Source organism: Pygocentrus nattereri, chromosome 28 (genome assembly GCF_015220715.1).
Source record: "Pygocentrus nattereri isolate fPygNat1 chromosome 28, fPygNat1.pri, whole genome shotgun sequence".
Lineage (NCBI taxonomy): Eukaryota > Metazoa > Chordata > Actinopteri > Characiformes > Serrasalmidae > Pygocentrus > Pygocentrus nattereri.
Window position 1 is genome coordinate 7492820 of NC_051238.1, and position 18802 is coordinate 7511621.

At 40.5% G+C, this 18802-nt stretch overlaps 1 protein-coding gene across 4 annotated transcripts in view; it reads left to right on the plus strand.

Annotated features, from left to right (window-relative positions):
* The window catches only part of cdk16 (cyclin-dependent kinase 16), a 57056-nt gene that overhangs the window by 21597 nt on the left and 16657 nt on the right, over positions 1-18802 (plus strand). For 3 of the 4 annotated variants that reach the window (XM_037535768.1, XM_037535769.1, XM_037535770.1), the window contains exons 3-15: positions 2038-2202; positions 5947-6080; positions 7241-7366; positions 9264-9320; positions 9556-9670; positions 11489-11583; positions 13266-13328; positions 13479-13602; positions 15029-15149; positions 15434-15531; positions 15841-15946; positions 17289-17331; positions 17761-17851. In XM_037535768.1, coding sequence (XP_037391665.1) covers positions 2038-2202; positions 5947-6080; positions 7241-7366; positions 9264-9320; positions 9556-9670; positions 11489-11583; positions 13266-13328; positions 13479-13602; positions 15029-15149; positions 15434-15531; positions 15841-15946; positions 17289-17331; positions 17761-17851 — 1338 coding nt within the window. The remainder of the gene's footprint in view (positions 1-2037; positions 2203-5946; positions 6081-7240; positions 7367-9263; positions 9321-9555; positions 9671-11488; positions 11584-13265; positions 13329-13478; positions 13603-15028; positions 15150-15433; positions 15532-15840; positions 15947-17288; positions 17332-17760; positions 17852-18802) is intronic. The other variant, XM_037535771.1, reaches the window with a different exon arrangement.

The following is an 18802-nucleotide window of genomic DNA, read 5'->3' on the forward strand; positions in this document are numbered from 1 at the left end:
GTGAACAATTCTGACAAATGTTGGTGAATTTCATATCAGACCACTCTGAATGACTTTACATCTTAACCATTTAATAATGGCGAAACTTTGAGAAATCGACGTACTTCACCTTTAAGTTTATATTACAGCATTATGGCATTAAGATGAGGATGACAGCTGGTGTTATACTGTAACAATATTGCCGTTTTATTGCCCAGCGGTGAATGATTAGGCCGTGTGCATTAGAGCTGGTTCAACTGCTCCATTTCGTTGTTTTATGTTTGTTTGCTCATTCTGGCTTTGTTCCCAGCGTATCTTGGACTGGCAAAGTCCATTCAGCCTTCATAAAATGATAAACTGCTGCTCTTGTATTTCATTTCGATCATCAGCCGTGCAGCAGCAGCACATCATTAAAACAAGTAATGGCTGCAGGGAAAAATATGTCAGTCGATTTGGAGCTTAACTGCTGATCCCCTGTTTTTGGCATCGCCGATTTCATTTGTACTAACACTGAAAGTGTTCCTTACGAACTGATCCTGAGTTTATTAACATGGTTTTGCTGAATTAAATGCATGCTGTAAGACTGTGTGTGTTTCCCTGTTGATTTCTTTGATTTTAATTTGCTGTTTCCCTTTTCTTTTCTTCTTCCCTCTCTTTCTTGATGTGCCCTCTCTGTTTCCCCTGTCTTTTCCCTGCTGTGTCCTCTCTGACTCCCATCCTGCTGACCACCCTTGTGTTTCATTACACGCTGCCATCATTTTATTTCTCTGGCTGTTACACTGCATAACGTCCCCATCCCACAACTCCTCCATCATCCTCTCTCGCTTCTCTTCAACTTCTCTTCCCTTTCTTCTCTTCTCCCTTTTATATATTTATCTTCTGTTTCTGTTTTTCTCTTTTTTTGTCTTTTGTTCCTTTATGCATTCTTCATCCTCCATCTTCTCATGTGTTTCTTTCTCTCTCTTCACTCATTTATATTCTCTCTCTTCTCTCGCCTTCTCTTCTCTTATGTTATCATGTCCTCATGGTCTTTATTTCTTCTCTTCTACTCTTCTCTCCCCTCTTCTCTTCTCCTCTCTTCTCTTCCATCTCTCCTCCTCTTCTATTCTCCTCTCCCATCTTCTCTTCTCTTCTACTTCCCTCTTCCATCTCCTCTTTTACTGTCCTCTCCCATCTTCTCTCCTCTTTTACTCTCCTCTCCCATCTCCTCTCCTCTTCTTCTCTTCTACTTTCCTCTTCCATCTCCTCTTTTACTGTGCTCTCCCATCTCCCCTCCTCTTCTATTCTCTTCTCCCATCTCCCCTCCTCTTTTACTCTCCTCTCCTCTTCTACTTTCCTCTCCCATCTTCTCTCCTCTTTTACTCTCCTCTCCCATCTTCTCTCCTCTTTTACTCTCCTCTTCCATCTCCCCTCCTCTTCTATTCTCCTCTCCCATCTTCTCTCCTCTTATACTCTCCTCTCCCATCTCCTTTCCTCTTCTACTCTCCTCTCCCATCTTCTCTTCTTTTCTACTTCCCTCTTCCATCTCCTCTTTTACTGTCCTCTCCCATCTTCTCTTCTCTTTTACTCTCCTCTCCCCTCCTCTTCTATTCTCCTCTCTCATCGTCTCTCCTCTTTTACTCTCCTCTCCCATCTCCTCTTCTCTTTTACTCTCCTCTTTTACTCTCCTCTCCCATCTTCTCTCCTCTCTTACTCTCCTCTCCCATCTCCTTTCCTCTTCTACTCTCCTCTCCCATCTCCTTTCCTCTTCTACTCTCCTCTCCCATCTTCGCTTCTCTTCTACTTCCCTCTTCCATCTCCTCTTTTACTCTCCTCTCCCATCTCCTCTTCTTTTCTACTTCCCTCTTCCATCTCCTCTTTTACTGTCCTCTCCCATCTTCTCTTCTCTTTTACTCTCCTCTCCCCTCCTCTTCTATTCTCCTCTCCCATCTTCTCTTCTCTTCTACTCTCCTCTCCCATCTCCTCTCCTCTTCTCTTCTCTTCATCCCAAATGCCTATCCCCTATTATTGTGTCCCTCTCCTCCTATGTGTGTGCTTCCCCATCTCCCTCTCTCCCAGAGGCCATGCCAGGTGGGGGTAGTGCCAGTCTGCGTGGGTCAGTGAGAGGAGCGGGCGGCTCCTTCAGCATGCATTCACTCCTGCAGTCCTACAGCAGCGCTCTCCGCCGCCCGCGCAGCCTGGGCCGCAGCCTCAGCTCCTATCTCAACCACACCACACGCCTGGGTACACACACACACACACACACACACACACACTGTTCTGCATCTCTGACTACCAAGTCAGTGCCATTGCAGTGCCGAGAATCATCCACTACTCAAATAAGACCTGCTCTTTGGTGGTCCTGTGTGGTCACCATCAACTGAATTGGGTAAAGGGGGTGTTAGGGGGTGGGAGTTGGTAAAGGTTCATTTTTAGAATTCAAAAATGCAACTATATGGTAAGTAGACATGATAAAATGGACAGTAAGTGTAGATGCAAGGTAAGTAAACCTAAAGTAGTGTAGATGCGCACACGCATACATTCAAACACCTGCATTCATATGCATTTGTGTCTGGATGGGAAAGACACGAGAGAGAGCTGTTTATGTGTGCTTGAGAGAGCATCGCCTGGATCTCGACTCCTTCTTCAGCAACACCGCAGAGGGAGAGGGAGAGGGAAAGGGAGAGAGAGGTCTTAGAGCAATGTCAGGTCTGAACTGCTTCCTTCACACATACAGACAGAAGGGTGAGAGACTGGGTGTGTGAGGTGACATGGGGAGACGAGGCAGGCGAGACAGGGGAGAGTTACTGCAGATAACAGTGGGTGCGTTAAATAACACAGCAGCTCTCAGCACTGCAGAACTTAAAACCACGGTCCACTCACACTTTCTGCAAAATATAACATTTTGTCTCAAGGCCGATTAATATAAATGTTACGAACTACAACCCCCTTTATAAAAAAGTTGGGACGCTGTGCAGAATGTAAATAAAAATAGGATGTAATGATATGCAAATTATGTAAACCTTATTTTAAAGGAAAATATTACAAAGACAACATATCAGATGTTGAAACTGAGAACTTTTATTGTTTTTTGAAAAATGTGCATCCATTTTGAATTTGATGCCAAGAACATGTTCCAAAAAAGTTGGGATGGGGCATATTTACCACTGTGTTTCATCACCTCTTCTTTTAACAACAATCTGTAAGCGTTTGAGAAGATCGACTGCTGTAGTTTAGAAAGTGAAATGTTTACTTCTTCTTGTTTTGATATAGGATTTCAGCTGCTCAACAGTTTTTGCGTATTATGAAATGAGACCCCAATGTTTTCAGTGGTGACAGGTCTGGACTTCTGGCAGGTCAATTTAGCACTCGTACGCTTTTAAAACGGAGAAATGCCATCATGAATATTGGCTTTTGAACTGTGCACAAAGTTGAGTGGCCTTTAGCCTGGAGGACACAGCATGCATGATTTCCAAAAAGACCACAGGACACTTTTCCACTTTGACTCAGTCCATTTTAAATGAGCTCGGGCTCAGAGAAGGCGGCGGCGTTTCTCGATCCAGTTTATATTTGGTTTCTTCTTTGTGTTTTAGAGTTTTAACTTGCATTTGTGTTTACAGTGACGAACTGTGTTCACAGACAGTGGTTTTCAGAAGTGTTCCTGAGCCCATGCAGTACACTATTTTTTTTACACTATAGAGTCATGTCTGTTTTTAATGCAGTGCCAACTGTGGGCCCAATAATCATTGCCAGCAGATATTGGTTTTTGACATTGTCCCTTGCATACAGAGATTTCTAAGAGACTTTTAATGACATGTTCTGTAGGTAATAAAAAGCAAAAGTTCTTTGCTATTTTACGCTGAGAAAAACTTTTCTTGAATTGTTGCACAATTTGCCCACGCAGACTCTCTCAGATGCTCCTTTTATACTCAATCACGTTACTGACCTGCTGCCAATTAAACACCAGGTGTTTTTTAGCATTACACAACTTTACCAGCCTTTTGTTGCCCCCATTCCAACTGTTTTGGAATGTGTTGTTGGCATCAAAATGAGCATATAGGCCTACTTTTCAAAAAACAATCAAATTTCTCAGTTTCAAAATGTAATATGTTGTCTTTGAACTATTTTCAATGAAATATGGGGTTTAAATGATTTGCATATTATTGCACTTTGTTTTTATTTAGATTTTGCACAGCGTCTCAGCTTTCTTGGAAATGGGGTTGTAGTTCACCTTCACAGATTGCAGCAGTTACACTCACCAGTATCAAAACCTAGACTTCAGTACAGAAAGTGGGTGTGGCCTAAACCACATATGGATGTGAGGGTCTGAAATGCAGCTTAATCAAGAAGTGCTGATGTTCATAACATGCATACAGAATGAAGACAGCTAATCAGTTAGAAAGCTTTTGGAACAAGGACATTTATTAGGTGTTGCTGCTTTGGTGCTGAAGTTTGCGTAGCTGGCCAGAATAATTTGAACACTTGAGTATTCACTTGTTATTGGTGTTTGTTTTCCTATTTAGTGTTTGGAAGCTTTGTCTTCTTTATAAGCTACTGAAGTCATAGCCTCAATGCAGTCACACAAATGTGTGATAAGAGGCTGATATACCATGGGGAGACAGGAGGTTTGATGAACTGTCTCAAATAAGTAAGTGCATTGAACCTTATGAGTACCATCATGCATCCAGTTCTCACTTTAGGCAGGAAACATTAAGCGATTAATTAAGTGACCCTTATTAGTCCCACAGCAGGGAAATTTCACCTCTGCATTTAACCCATCTGTGAAGTGAAACACCACATACACACTAGTGAAGACACACACACTAGGGGGCAGTGAGAACACTTGCCCAGATCAGTGGGCCAGCCTATCCACAGTGCCCAGGGAGCAGTTGGGGGTTAGGGGTCTTGCTCAAGGACACCTCAGTCATGTATCGTCAGCACTGGGGATCAAATCGGGGACCTTTTGGTCACAGGGCTGGTTCCCTAACCTCCAGCCCACGACTGCCCCACTAAAAGAAGCAGCGCATTGGAGAGGAATCGAACCTTGGCCCGTGTGGCAGGCGAGAAGTCTACCATTGAACCACCATTGTAGGCATCACCCCTTGGGTAGGAATATCAGTTTTTCCTCCACGTTTTATTTCTAATGAAATTGGTTCATAGCGATTCAACACAGAAGCTGCAACACATCTTTTCTTAGTTAATCATTCCTATAAGTATAGCTTAGAACGCTATAGATGTTGGGATTGTGTGATTTGACTGGATCTCTGTGGATTTAATGTTTCATTTAAGCACAAGTGTGAAAAAATAGGCCTGCATTTTGTCAGGTGGAGCAGGTGGGAAGTGGAAAATGGAAGAGTATTTCCTCTGTCAGGTGAACAGCCAAAATACTCTAAGCTCTTCAGGCCAGTATGAAATGGATTTTTCAGTAGCTTGTAATATTGAAGTAATTCAGTTAGTACATAAAAGCCCTTTAAAAGGATGTTTGTGAATGTATGTGAAGCCTTTACTCAATTTTTAAAATCTGAACAGACTTTTATTTGCCAGAGATCTCCAGAGAGCCAGTCTGTTGGTGAGCCAGAGTGTTGGTGTCATGAGTACAGCTGAGAAAGGAGCTGTTCTGTAATTTAAAGCCCTGGAGATGTGTTCTTAAGCAAATGAGAGCTAGACAGGGCAGCCTGCAGGACAGGTGAGTGTGTACTGAGGACTGTTGGAGTGCAGTGGAGTAGAACACTGTGAGGTTCTTCATGTCAGTTTGTAGCTGAAGGTGTTTAATTCAAGATTTCAGTGCAGCAGTAATTCAATTCATTTTAGTAAAGCAGGGAAATGGCTTAAGAGGCCACAGTACTGGAGTTACGACTGGGTTAGATGAACTGATTTGGAGCAGAAAGCACTACAGCCACCTTAAAATAGAAGAAATGGGTAAACATGAATTCAGTTTCATAACCTGTGTGTGTGTGTGTGTGTGTGTGTGTGTTTGTGCACATGCAGAGATAGTCCATGAAGACGTGAAGATGGGTTCTGATGGAGAAAGCGACCAGGCTTCGGCCACCTCATCTGACGAGGTGCACAGTCCGGTCCGGGTGCGGCTCCGGAACAACCCAGGACGCAAAATTTCCACTGAGGTACATCTGCACCCCAGCCCCTCCCTCAGGACCTCTGCTGGAGCAGGGCGTTGTAAATGATGCATGCGGTCGTGATGAAATGAAGAGCTGTTTTCGGTAGAACTGCAGAGGAACAGCTGGCAGCGAGGAGCTCTATAAAAGAAGTGTTAATGCGCTTTGACAGACAGGTGTAGCTGGGTGTAAATTATGCAGAGAGTGGACTGTTTCCGCACGGTGACCGCTTTACCCGCTGCTCACTCATCAACGCTTTGTGCTTCCTAATTCAGGTCCTGAACTGTTGTCCTCATTAGTGTGTTTTGTTTACATAGTTTAGTCATTTAATAGCAGTTTTTGGTCTCTGTTTATTTACTGTGCAAAAGTCACAAAGTTCTTCAGTTATTAGATTTCCAGTCAAAACTACCCCTGCAAGTTTTTAATTTTTCATGAAAACCTATTTAATGTAAAACACTACATCTGGGGTGGTCAGTCCATCATCCAGCTTCTTGGTTTGATGTGTCCGTCTCCTTTTCTCAGTGAGGTTCTTCTAGAACAGCTACACATCCTTTCAGACCCACAGCACTGATTGGTCTTCTCACAGTAGAAGGATGGACAGAAACACCTGTGGATGTTTTCAGATCTGAAGCAGCTTGATTTTCTCCTCTCTCTCAGAGACAAAAGCTTTAATCTGCTCAGGGTCCCTCTGTTAACTTCACTTTGGAGGACTCCCTGTCTTTACTGCTGTACTACTGACCACTCTACCACATTTTGCAATTATAATCATTTTCAGCTTCGTAAACTCCTGTTTTTTTCACTTATTTACTTTGACTGTCTCCTTCCTTATGCATGTGGGTTATCTTATAAGATACATAAGATCATTTTTATACAAGTAGATTATCTTGTGTCTCCTAAAAAATATCTCCTGAAAAATTATTCACTTCTCTGACTTTTGCACAGTACTGTAGAGCTTGTATGCAGCCCCATTCTGGTATTGTTTCATAAATTAAAAAACGTGCATGTTTCATAGTAGTTACTGAAAAATGTATAGTATTAATAAGCTCTAAATAATAAGCACAGGGTTTAAGGGGTTACATATCAGAATGGGTCATTGCAGTCATGGAGCTGAAAGAAACCTTTATGATTTTATTGCTAAAGTGTTGTTGTGTGTCTGTGTTTCCTCTCAGGACATTAATAAGCGGCTGTCTCTGCCGGCTGATATCCGGCTGCCAGACGGCTATCTGGAGAAGTTCAGTTTGAACAGCCCGCTGTTCGACAAACCGCTGAGCAGGCGGCTCCGCAGGGTCTCTCTGGTAACTTTGCTGAGGGAAATCTCCCTGTTTTTCCTGCCCTTCTACTGACCATTCACTGCTTTACTGCTTTACTACTGACTAAAGTCTCTTTAACTGACATACTACTGGCCACTCTCTCTTTACTGAGATACCACTTACCGCTCTGTTTCTTTACTTCAAAAGCCAAGCCTGGTCCATTTGCTTCCCTCACTCACTGCTGGCCACTTCTGGGCAACAGATGCTAAATCACAAGCATATTTAGATGCTTAGTGTAAACATTGAATTAAGTGGGTGTTGTCCATTCTCTGTCCTGCTCACTACTCCCCATCTTTACTACTGACCTGGGCCACAGTTTTCCTGTTGATTTAGGAATAATCAGACATAATGTACTAATAATCTAACATCACATGGACACTTACTATGGGCATCTACATTTGCTTGTGATTTAGGATCTGTTGCCCAGAAGTGGCCAGCAGTGGATGAGGGAAGCGAAGGGACTTGGCTTTTAAAAATATATAAATATATCGCTGCTGTCACAACAAAACCATCTTCTAAATGGTAAATTTACAGGGGCAGGAACGAACTTACTTTACTTTTAATGTAAGTCAATGAAACCAGACGTTTTTCCAAGTCATTTTGGGCCATTTCTTTTGGTCCATTAGCCAGTAATTTTCTAGACAATATAAATGGTAACTGTCAAATTGTCAACAACTGAAAAATATCAAAAATTGGAGATACAATGTTGTGGTCTGACAGTAGCAATATTGTTACTGTCCAAAAAAAAAAAAGTATCTCAATTTTTTTGTTTGTGGTTTTCTGTAAAAGTTGAGCTCAGGATCTGTCCTTTACATCGTATGAAAATGTCACGTTGATTGGACCAGAAGAAATCCTCCAAAACTGCTTTGAATAAAAACTCTTCACATTAACTTGAATTAAAAGTAAAGAACGTTTTAGTTCTGTCCTGTAAAATTTCCATTTTAGAGAGCAGTGTTATATATGTATATGTGTCACTGTCTTTGCCTTGTGTTCCTGCTTGTCTTATTTATTCAGGGTCATAGAGCACAGAGCACAGGGTCATAAAGCCAAGAGCACAGAGCTCCAAGTTATCAGCACTATTATAAGTGCTTTGGCTGTGGGTACACTGACATGGATAAGAGGAGCTTTCACTGATACAGCTCACTGCAGAGCACAGAACCATCCACACTGAGTGTTCCCCTGTCAGACAGTGCATTATGGCTGGATTTTAATGCAGACAGTGAAATAAGAGGGTTAGGACTTATTAAAATGTCAGGAAACACCAAAGGAGCTCAAAACCGGAACCTTTTGTGTCTTGTATTTTCCTAATCCTTGTTCTTCTTCTCTTCTGTGCTGCACATTTTACTGTTTTACATGCTCTAAAACTGAATTCTTGCTCATTTCCAGACCTTTTATGAGGGTAAAATATAGTGTCCTCAAAAAGTATTTGGACATTTGTGCCATACTTAAAAATGTAATAAGTTAAATAAAAACGTAATAGTCGAACCAAATGGCATTTATTTTAAATAGATCATTCCCAGACTGTCATCTTCTTTTTGGCAAAGAAGGCAGCTGTTAACAAAACTTTTTTACCATCATTAACATTACATATAAAACTCAAGTCAACTGGTTGGTTTGTACAGTAAATAAAATGACTATACTTGTATTGTAACATTGCAACCTTGGATCACATCTTGAGGATTGAATTTTGTAGAAACTTTGAGAAATGTCCTTTTTTAAACATTCTCTGCACTTTGTAATTGCGTCATGTAGAACAAAACCAAAATTAGAATGTAAATGCGGTTCCAGTGAATTCAGTAAAATATTAATTCATCTGGTTCTAACTGTGGCCGGATGTGCAGAATGTGAGTGTGGAGTAACAGAGATGTGTTTTGGTTTGCAGTCGGAGATCGGGTTTGGGAAGTTGGAGACCTATGTGAAACTGGATAAACTAGGCGAGGTAATGAGCTAAAATCTCATATCAATGCAATCTGTATGTGTTTCTTGGGTGTGTGTGGGTGTGTGTGTGTGTGTGTGTGTAATAGTGTTTTTGTGTTTGTGAGCAAAAATAATCAGATTAAATGTCTTTATAATGAAGTCTCCTAAGAAATTGTAATTGATTTTTCTAAGATTATAATTTACATTCCTATATTATACATTTAGTCAGCTTTAACAAATGTGTGTTGTCGTTTCAGGGCACATATGCCACGGTGTATAAGGGTCGCAGTAAGCTCACTGATAACCTGGTGGCTCTGAAAGAGATCCGGCTGGAACACGAGGAAGGAGCTCCCTGCACTGCCATCAGAGAGGGTGAGTCGCAACCCGAAACACAAAATCGAAAACTCCCCGGTACCAAACCATGGCAGCTAAATATAGAGCTGTTCTGGACCAAACCCTGTCTACTGTATCTGCTTAACACAGTTACTGCATTCAGGCCAGGGTGATAAAGGACGCAGGAATCGCCGGGGCTGTTTCTACACATCCTCACTGTAGTAAATCCTAGTATGCTGCACTGTTGTTCAAAAGTTTGGAATTACTGTAGTAACAGAAAACCAATTTTGTTGCAGTTAAATGTGTAAAATGATTATATTAATTTGCTACATCTTCACGGCTTTAAAGGTACAAACTCTGCAGAAAGTCTAAAATGTTTTTCAGTCTTGTAGATTGCTCCTCAATGACTGAGAAAGCTGTATAACTTTGAGAATGAAGAATAAAATTGGCACCAATAGTGTCCTTTATTTGAAAGATGGTGATCAAATCTCAAGCAGATCGTTTATGCAAGAATTACTGTAAATACCTGGGCTGTAGTCAACACCACCTTTGTCAAGTCCAAGACCATGACTAGTCCAGATTGAGTCAAGACCAAGTCCAAAGGGGGCCGAGAACAAGTCAGACAAAGTGCAAGTAAATTTGACGCTAAGCCAAGGCCAAGTCCAAATGAGGGCGAGACTGGGTTAAGACAAAACCTCAAAAATTGGGTCTTCCTTAAGACCAAGCTTCAACCAGTCTTTATCTGCACCCACTGCAAATTATTGGAAAAATGTAAAGGAGGGTTTTTCCTTCTGAAAAACAAAACTGTATCTACACAATACTTCCTCTTCAACTTAGACACAAATGATTTGGATTGAAAGTTTCTTGGCCTTCAGCACCCACTATAAATGAATGTAACTGAGGGTGATTAGTGAAAATGTGTATTTAGACATTATTTTTCAGCATAGTTCATGATCAAATTTCAGTTTCATCAAATTACAGAGCAGGAGCTCAGCTCTATTTGCCATTGAGATAAACCAAAGACGCTAAAGCGCTACTCTAGTTCACTCCACTTCAGTTTAACCCCTGAGGTGCTTGAGTGTAGAAGTCTGTGTGGGACTGTTTTTTCACTCCCGCAAGATTTTACCCCACTCCCGCAGAAAATCAAAATCATTTGTCCCGCTCCTGCCTGCAACTGAAATGTTTTGGCATGCTCTCGCAGTTCCATCAAGATGAATTTAATATCTGACAGTCTATTCAGGGATACATTGTTCTCAATGTATGACAGTCATGGTCATCAGGCTCACTGTGAAGTAACCTCACCAAACGCCATTTATTCCCAGTAAACACAAAGCAGGAATTCAACCACAGAGCGGTTGTTTTTGGTGTTTTCCTGGGCTCGGCGGCTGATGGACTGAAGGCTCTGCCATCTTTATTTTAGGCTGTTCATTAATTTGCGTGATTTCTCTTTATCCGCCCCCACCTGCAGTTGGTTGGTTTCCCGCCCGCTCCCATGAGCAATCCTGAAAATTAAATCTGTGCTGCAAGAAACTTTTGTAGGTCCCACTGGAATCTGGGTTGAGTGCAGACCTCTGCTTGAATGTGTGTTAATGTGCTCTGGTGACGCCTACAAGAAGAAAAAAGATTTTTAAATGGCAGTTGGACCAGAAAACTAAATGTGTTCAGACCGATGGCCAACACTGAGACAAGTCTAAGTACAAATACTACAGAGTCCAAGATAATAATTACAGTGTATTGTTTATAATGTTCTGTATTAACAGTGAATTTATATTTATTCATTAAAATAATTTGTACAGTGAATTTTTTTTTTTAATCCGCTGTGCTTTTTTCTCTTCACTTGTCTGTCTCTCTCTCTAGTTTCTCTGCTGAAGGATCTGAAACATGCCAACATTGTGACCCTGCATGACATCATCCACACGCAGAAGTCTCTGACGCTCGTGTTTGAGTATCTAGTGAGTCACTACACTGGTGTAAAAGCTTGAGTGCATGTGGCATCAATCCACACCAACACACTCTCCCAGTTAGCCAATTACACACTACTTATCTGCGCAGATTTCAGTGAGTGTCAGTGGATCTGTTCACTATTTCCAGCTTGCTGGTTTCCTTCATTTAACATCAGTGAATAAGGGAGTTTTCACATTAAGTTCTTTTTAAATGAGCCAAACTCTGTTATATTACAGTGAATCTGAAGCAGAACCTGCTCAGTTTAACTCTGCATCACGTGCATAATTAGCTGCATAATTAGCATCGGCCCTTAACCACAGTAAGATCACTACAAAAACACGTGGACTATCTTGACTTTAAGAGGCCAGACTGGGGGCAATTTTTGTCTTTTATAATCCACAAATGAGCTGAACCCAAGAAACAACCACCCTCAAACCATTCAGTTTGTTTTTGAGATGGTTCAAGGGTTCCTGTTTTTTTTTTGGGTTTTTTTTTCCCCTCATGTTTATATATATATATATATATATATATATATATATATATATATATATATACACACACACAGACACACCCTGGACAAGTCGCCAGTCCATCGTACGGCAGACAGACAGACAGACAGACATGCACATTCTCACACACACTCACTCACTCACTCATTCACTCATACCCAGGGGCAATGTAGCATGTCCAAATGGCCTGACTGCATGTCTTTGGACTGTGGGAGGAAACCGGAGAACCCGGAGGAAACCCACACAGACACAAGGAGAACATGCAAACTCCACACAGAGAGGACCCTGATCACCTTTCGTTAAAAGTTAAAAATGTTTTTTTGCTGCTCCTGTAAATGTTTTACTACTACTACTACTATTACTACTATTACTGTTACTACTACTACTACTACTATTACTACTATTACTGTTACTACTACTACTACTACTACTACTATTACTACTATTACTGTTACTGTTACTACTACTACTGTTACTACTACTACTACTGTTACTACTACTACTACTACTATTATTACTACTACTACTACTACTGTTACTACTACTACTACTGTTACTACTACGACTACTATTATTACTACTACTACTGTTACTACTACTACTGTTACTACTATGACTACTACTATTACTATTACTACTACTACTACTACTGTTACTACTACTACTACTACTACTATTACTACTACTACTGTTACTACTACTACTACTATTACTACTACTACTGTTACTACTACTATTACTACTATTACTACTACTACTGTTACTACTACTATTACTACTACTGTTACTACTACTACTGTTACTACTACTACGACTACTACTACTACTACTAACACCACCAACAACAACAACAGCAACAACAACAACGTAAAATTGCAGCTCAAAGTGCTTCACAATGCAAAGTAATAACAACGGAGGGAGAAGAGGAAAAAGATGATAAAAAAAAACATGAATAATAAATAGAGGAAAATTTATATAAATAATTACAATAAAATGCACAAGATAAAACAAAGTAACAAGAAAATAAAAGTAATAGGAATTTTTTGTTTTGTAGACAGAAGGTTTTGTGAAAAGCATTACTGAGTGGTCTGAGAACCCTGGAGTGCAGGAACACCCTAAGTACTTGTGTGCTTTGCTTTCCTTCTTTCTGTCCATTCTGATCCCATATTTATGGTGTTCAGGACAAAGACCTGAAGCAGTACCTAGATGACTGTGGGAACTGCATCCACATGCACAACGTCAAGGTGAGAGCCACTGGAGTAAGCAGTGATCTTATCACAGCAGGCCTGATGGTCTGTGTTCTTCTGAGATGTTAACTTCCCGCTACAATTTGAAATGCATGGTTTGCTCCACTGCACTTCCTCAGTATTTGCTAATCTTCTGTGTTTGTGCAGCTCTTCCTCTTCCAGCTGTTGCGAGGGCTGAACTACTGTCACAGACGCAAAGTTCTCCATCGAGACCTCAAACCCCAAAACCTCCTCATCAATGACCGCGGGGAGCTCAAACTGGCCGACTTCGGTCTGTGTTTACACACACACACGCAAACATGCTCATCCATTATGACGTTGAAAACCTGTTGAAACTTTTAGGCGTCAGTAATTTTTACTTTTGTTTTGCTATGCTATTCAAATGTAATAGGTTTTTTATCTTTATACTGTTAATTAAAGTTAATCGCAGTAGCCCAAATCTGACCCTGAGGAAAGGTTTGAATAAGGAATATACCGTTCGTTTAAATCATGTAGATCATTTTTTTGGGGGAGGGGTGTATGTTGAAGGGGGTACTGCTGGCAGAGCATTCTGAGAATTGGCCCCTCTTCTCCCCTCAATACAACATCAGCAGCTTACGTGTAGCCAACCCACAGATTGTGCTTAATTTTTATGGGCCAATTAGAATTAGGATAACATCACTAAAGCATGAAAAGGGAGCCTAGCTTCCATTTTTTTTTTGTCTTCTTTATTTTTGCACTGATTTCTGTCATAACCATCTACAAATTACATCACAAATGGCAATAATTGGGGGCCAGACACTACACTCATAATGGAACCAGTAAAACATAAAATATTGGCAAAATTTTGAATGGCCTCATCTTATAATAGATTATTATAATAGACGTTGGGTCTCAAAAGAAGATGCCTGCCAAATTTTGTACACTCTGACCTTTTGACCTTGGTGTGTTAAGTTTTGCATAGTAAAATTTGAATACCTAGAAAACAGTACAGTTTTGTGTAATTGTTGAACTCAAAGAACTAAATAATTTTACAGCAGGTACCACTGTACTGTAGGTTCAGAGTACATCAGAATGTACCAACATTTTTATGTTGAAGTCTTTAAAATTTTCTTCTAGAAATTGTGCTGCTGGACCCTGCTAGCAGAGATCAGAGATCGCCTTTTTTAACTGATCATGTTTTCATGTTATATCTAAATAAGTGGACAAATAACACTTCATTAGTAAAAACTTTTTAATGGTGTGTGAACGCAGTGTTCACCAGATCCTTGTGCAAAAAATGTTGCAATTTTAATATAATGATCAATTTCCAGGGCTTCAGCCTGGCATTACTACGCATGGGACAAACTAGGAAAATGAGCAGAATTACAGCCCTGAAAATTATATAATCACTCATCTAATTGAATAGTGAGTTGCAAAAGTAACTCGAATAACTTTTGATAGAATTTCTCTGTTTTAATGAGCTGTGAATAAACATGTAAAATTATAACATGTTTTTGTTAGCGCCTGCAGTAACTGCAACTTCACAGAGTTAAGATGTCATGGGAGTTGTTGTATTCCAGTTATTCCAGTTAATTAGTGGATGTGTCCTCCTAGCAGATAAATAAAACACTGATGCTCTATTCAGCCTATTGGAGTCTGAAGGATCAGCAGGCACTCTGCAGAGATCTGTGAAAGGATTTCATTTATAATCCTTTCTGTTGTGCTTTTTCCTCCAGGTCTGGCTCGGGCCAAGTCGATCCCCACCAAGACCTACTCTAATGAGGTGGTCACACTCTGGTACCGCCCGCCAGATATCCTCTTGGGCAGCACAGACTACTCAACCCAGATTGACATGTGGTGAGGAGCCCTGATTGGAACCTTTGAGGCAGTTTACACCTTGCATCAACATGCATTGGTCATTGATCAGATCACATTCAGGTTTCACTTCTACATATGAAAAACTAGGTGTAAACACACCAAGCATGCATTAGGGGATGCATTTTCTCCTTGAAGTCTTGAAGCCCAAGGGAACCTAGATTTTTTCTTTCTAAGTATGTTGTCAGATTTAAGTTCTGGAAAAAAGTAGCAACTACTGTATCAAAGCAGCAGTGAGTGAATTTTTGTTTTGTACGTGTATGTAGGGGGGTTGGCTGTATTTTCTATGAGATGGCTACGGGACGGCCGCTGTTTCCAGGATCTACAGTGGAGGAGGAGCTGCACTTTATCTTCAAACTGTTAGGTACTGCATCCTTCTCTCTCTCTCTCTCTCCATCTCTCTCTCTCCATCTCTCTCTCTCCATTTCTCTTTCTCTTTCTCTTTCTCTCTCTCTCTCTCTCTCTCTCTCTCTCTCTCTCTCTCTCTCTCTCTCTCTCTCTCTCTCTCTCTCTCTCTCTCTCTCTCTCTCTCCATCTCTCTCTCTCCATTTCTCTCTCGCTCTCTCTCTCCACCTCTACTGATTTTGGCACTGGATCAGACAGTTACTTCTCAATCTCTCCCTCTTCTGTGTGTGTGTGTGATATTTATAAGCGCTCCTGCTGCTTCTCACAGGCACGCCTACAGAGGAAACTTGGCCTGGAATAACCTCCAATGAGGAATTCATCTCCTATAACTATCCCCGCTACCGTGCTGACTGTCTACACAACCACACTCCCCGGTAAGCACCACATCTCCACAAATATTTTTAAGAGCACAAATTTGACCAGTTCACTGGCTGGCAAAGGGCTTATTATCACCGATTTATCATTGATCGATTCTGTTGCTGGTATTATCTTTAATATTCTGTAATATATTATTGTTATGTAACCGCTCATTTTGAGTAGATTTTTGTTTTTTTGCAGTGAGTTTTTGCCAAATGTTTTTGGACATAGTTGGTTAGCACAGCGGTGTACACTACACATGTAATTTCTACACTGACATTGTTAATAGCGTAAACTAAAGCTACTGGCATAAAGGAATTTTACTGTTATTTAGCACGTTCAGCTAAAAGGGTTTCGTAATTTTTTTATTTAAATTATTATCTAAGTTTGGAATTTCTGTAAAAATGAATACATGAATTTTCTATGAAATAGGCATGTCGTCACTCTCGGTACAAAACTTCATAACAACCAAAAAAGTTAATATAACATAGTTTTTTCTCCCATTTGTATTGGTCTATTCATCATGAAGCATTAACACATGGTAAAGGACATTTGGCATTTTCAATAATTTCTGTAAAAAAACAACCAGAATGGACATACAAGATTTTGTCTCAATAGCAACAACATTTAATCAGGCCTGAAATTTTGGTCTGAACCCAAATACAGCCAGAACAGTTTAGTTTCTGTCCATGCCCAACCTAACCCAACACACAGCACTGCATTTTAAATCCTAACTTGGCCCAACAAAATTCTGTCTGAACCGGACCGGAGTCGTATATTTTGAGTCTGAAACTGACCCGAGTGTGACACAATTCTGTCTGAAAACTGACCCAAACCGGTAAGTCAAATAAAACCTGACTGGATGGTGCTGGTTATCATGTAGTAGTAAAATCTAAAACAGTATGAAATAACATGATAAAATAATCATCTGAATTGAATTGAATTGAATTGAATTGAATTTGGTGAATTGATTTAGTGAATAACTGAATGAATTAATGAAAGAAAGAAAAGAAAGAAACAAATATTCTGTTGACTGCACTGATCTGTCCTGTCCTGACTTGATTTACCGTTTGTGCTGTCTTCTTATAACGTGGGCCTCACAGACCTCAGTGCTGAGACGGGGACTCCAGCATGCCGTATTTAAGGTAGTGAAAGTAGTGAAGAATAAAGTAAGGAGAACAACTAAAGCAGCAGAAATGCAGAGTAGAAACTATTAAAGCCAAGTTGCCCATGTGCACATAACTGCTGACCACTGGTCTTGACTTTTGGCCTATGTTGTCCCACTAACGCAAAGAATATGGCTTTGTCAAGCACCTCTGTGCTCCAATGTTTCTCTATTTATTTATTTTTTTTCTATAGGCTGGACAATGATGGAGTGGACCTGCTGTCCAAACTGCTGCAGGTATGAGAAATCTAGCCAGCTAGCATTATAAAACAGATGCTAACTTGATCTCCAATACCTTTTAGTTGGTAAACCTTAGCTCTTTGTCCTTAGTGATTTATCCTTTAATGTGTGCACTAGAATGGAAAAGTGGTAGTAGAGCATTGTTTATATTGACCTAAATCAACACTGGCTTATCTGTGGATTTCTGCGCTGATAATGTCGTAGTTCAACATTAAAGCATATGTTTACCTTCTACACAGACTGTGTGCACCTAATGATAATCAATTGAGCTTGATAAACAACTCTACTGGACAATGTCGATTTACTATATTTCCCATTCAAACTGTGACACGCACTGTTTCAGTCCAGTCATTTCAGTGAGGCTGGTGCATTTACAGTGCAGTGTCTGCGAGTGTGCTTTGTTTTGTAACTGTACTCTTATTTCAGTTTGAAGGAAAGAAGCGCATTTCTGCAGATGAAGCAATGAGACACTCATATTTCCAGTGTCTGGGAGAGAGAGTTCTCACACTGCCTGACAGTAAGTTGGCACACACACACTCACAGTTCAAACTGTTGTGGAGAAATGGAGAGTCAGCACTGCCAGACAGAGTGTGAACACACAAACACACGCATTTTTAATGCTTCATTTGGTTCCACATGGAGAGCATACTGATCAGGAGGATCCATATGTTGGTATTTTAGTCCAAGAAGGCATACAGTTTATTACTTGTGGTCATAGTCTATAAGGCCAATCAGCCATACTGTGTGTAACTGCTGAAATGGAGTAGTGCAGTGTGATTTTGCCCAAAGTGCATAGGAAGTTTAGGATGTTTGGTAGTCCGTGTCGTGTTTAACTCTGAAATCACTCTAATACGTCTCCATCCCACTAGCCAGTCCTTTTTTTCTCCCACACTGGCTACCTCTGAGTGAAATGAGTGATGCAGCAGGTTGCCCACAATGCCCATTCATACAGAGCAGACGTACAGTAAAATCTCACCGTTTGCTACGAAGTTCTACAGATATTACACAATCAGCCTCACATCTTCCATTTTCCTGTACAACTGATCAAGAAGATTGTGTTAAAAGCTCATGAGTTTTCTTTTTTTTTTTTTACCCTCAGCTGTTTTCTGATTTGTTATTGGGCCATCGTTTTAAGCCTGGCCTGTATCTGCTGATAAAAGCCTGTGCAGCACAGAATATTTAACTATTTTTCTGTTTACCTCCTTAAATGGCCAGGGCCCACCAGCAGGCTCAAGGTTTTATTACACACTTCTAGAATCTAGTTTGCATTGAAGCCCTTATGGTTAATAAAAAATAAGCCTTAGTATGTAATAAGCCTGGGGTTTTAAGGGGATAAACAAAAAACTAGCTAAAGTGTCTGTGCTGTACAGGCTTTCACTAGGTATGGGCTAGGCTTCAAATGATGGCCCAATAACAAGCTAGAAAATTGCAGAGGGTAAATAAATGCACATGCTTTTAAGCCTATTCC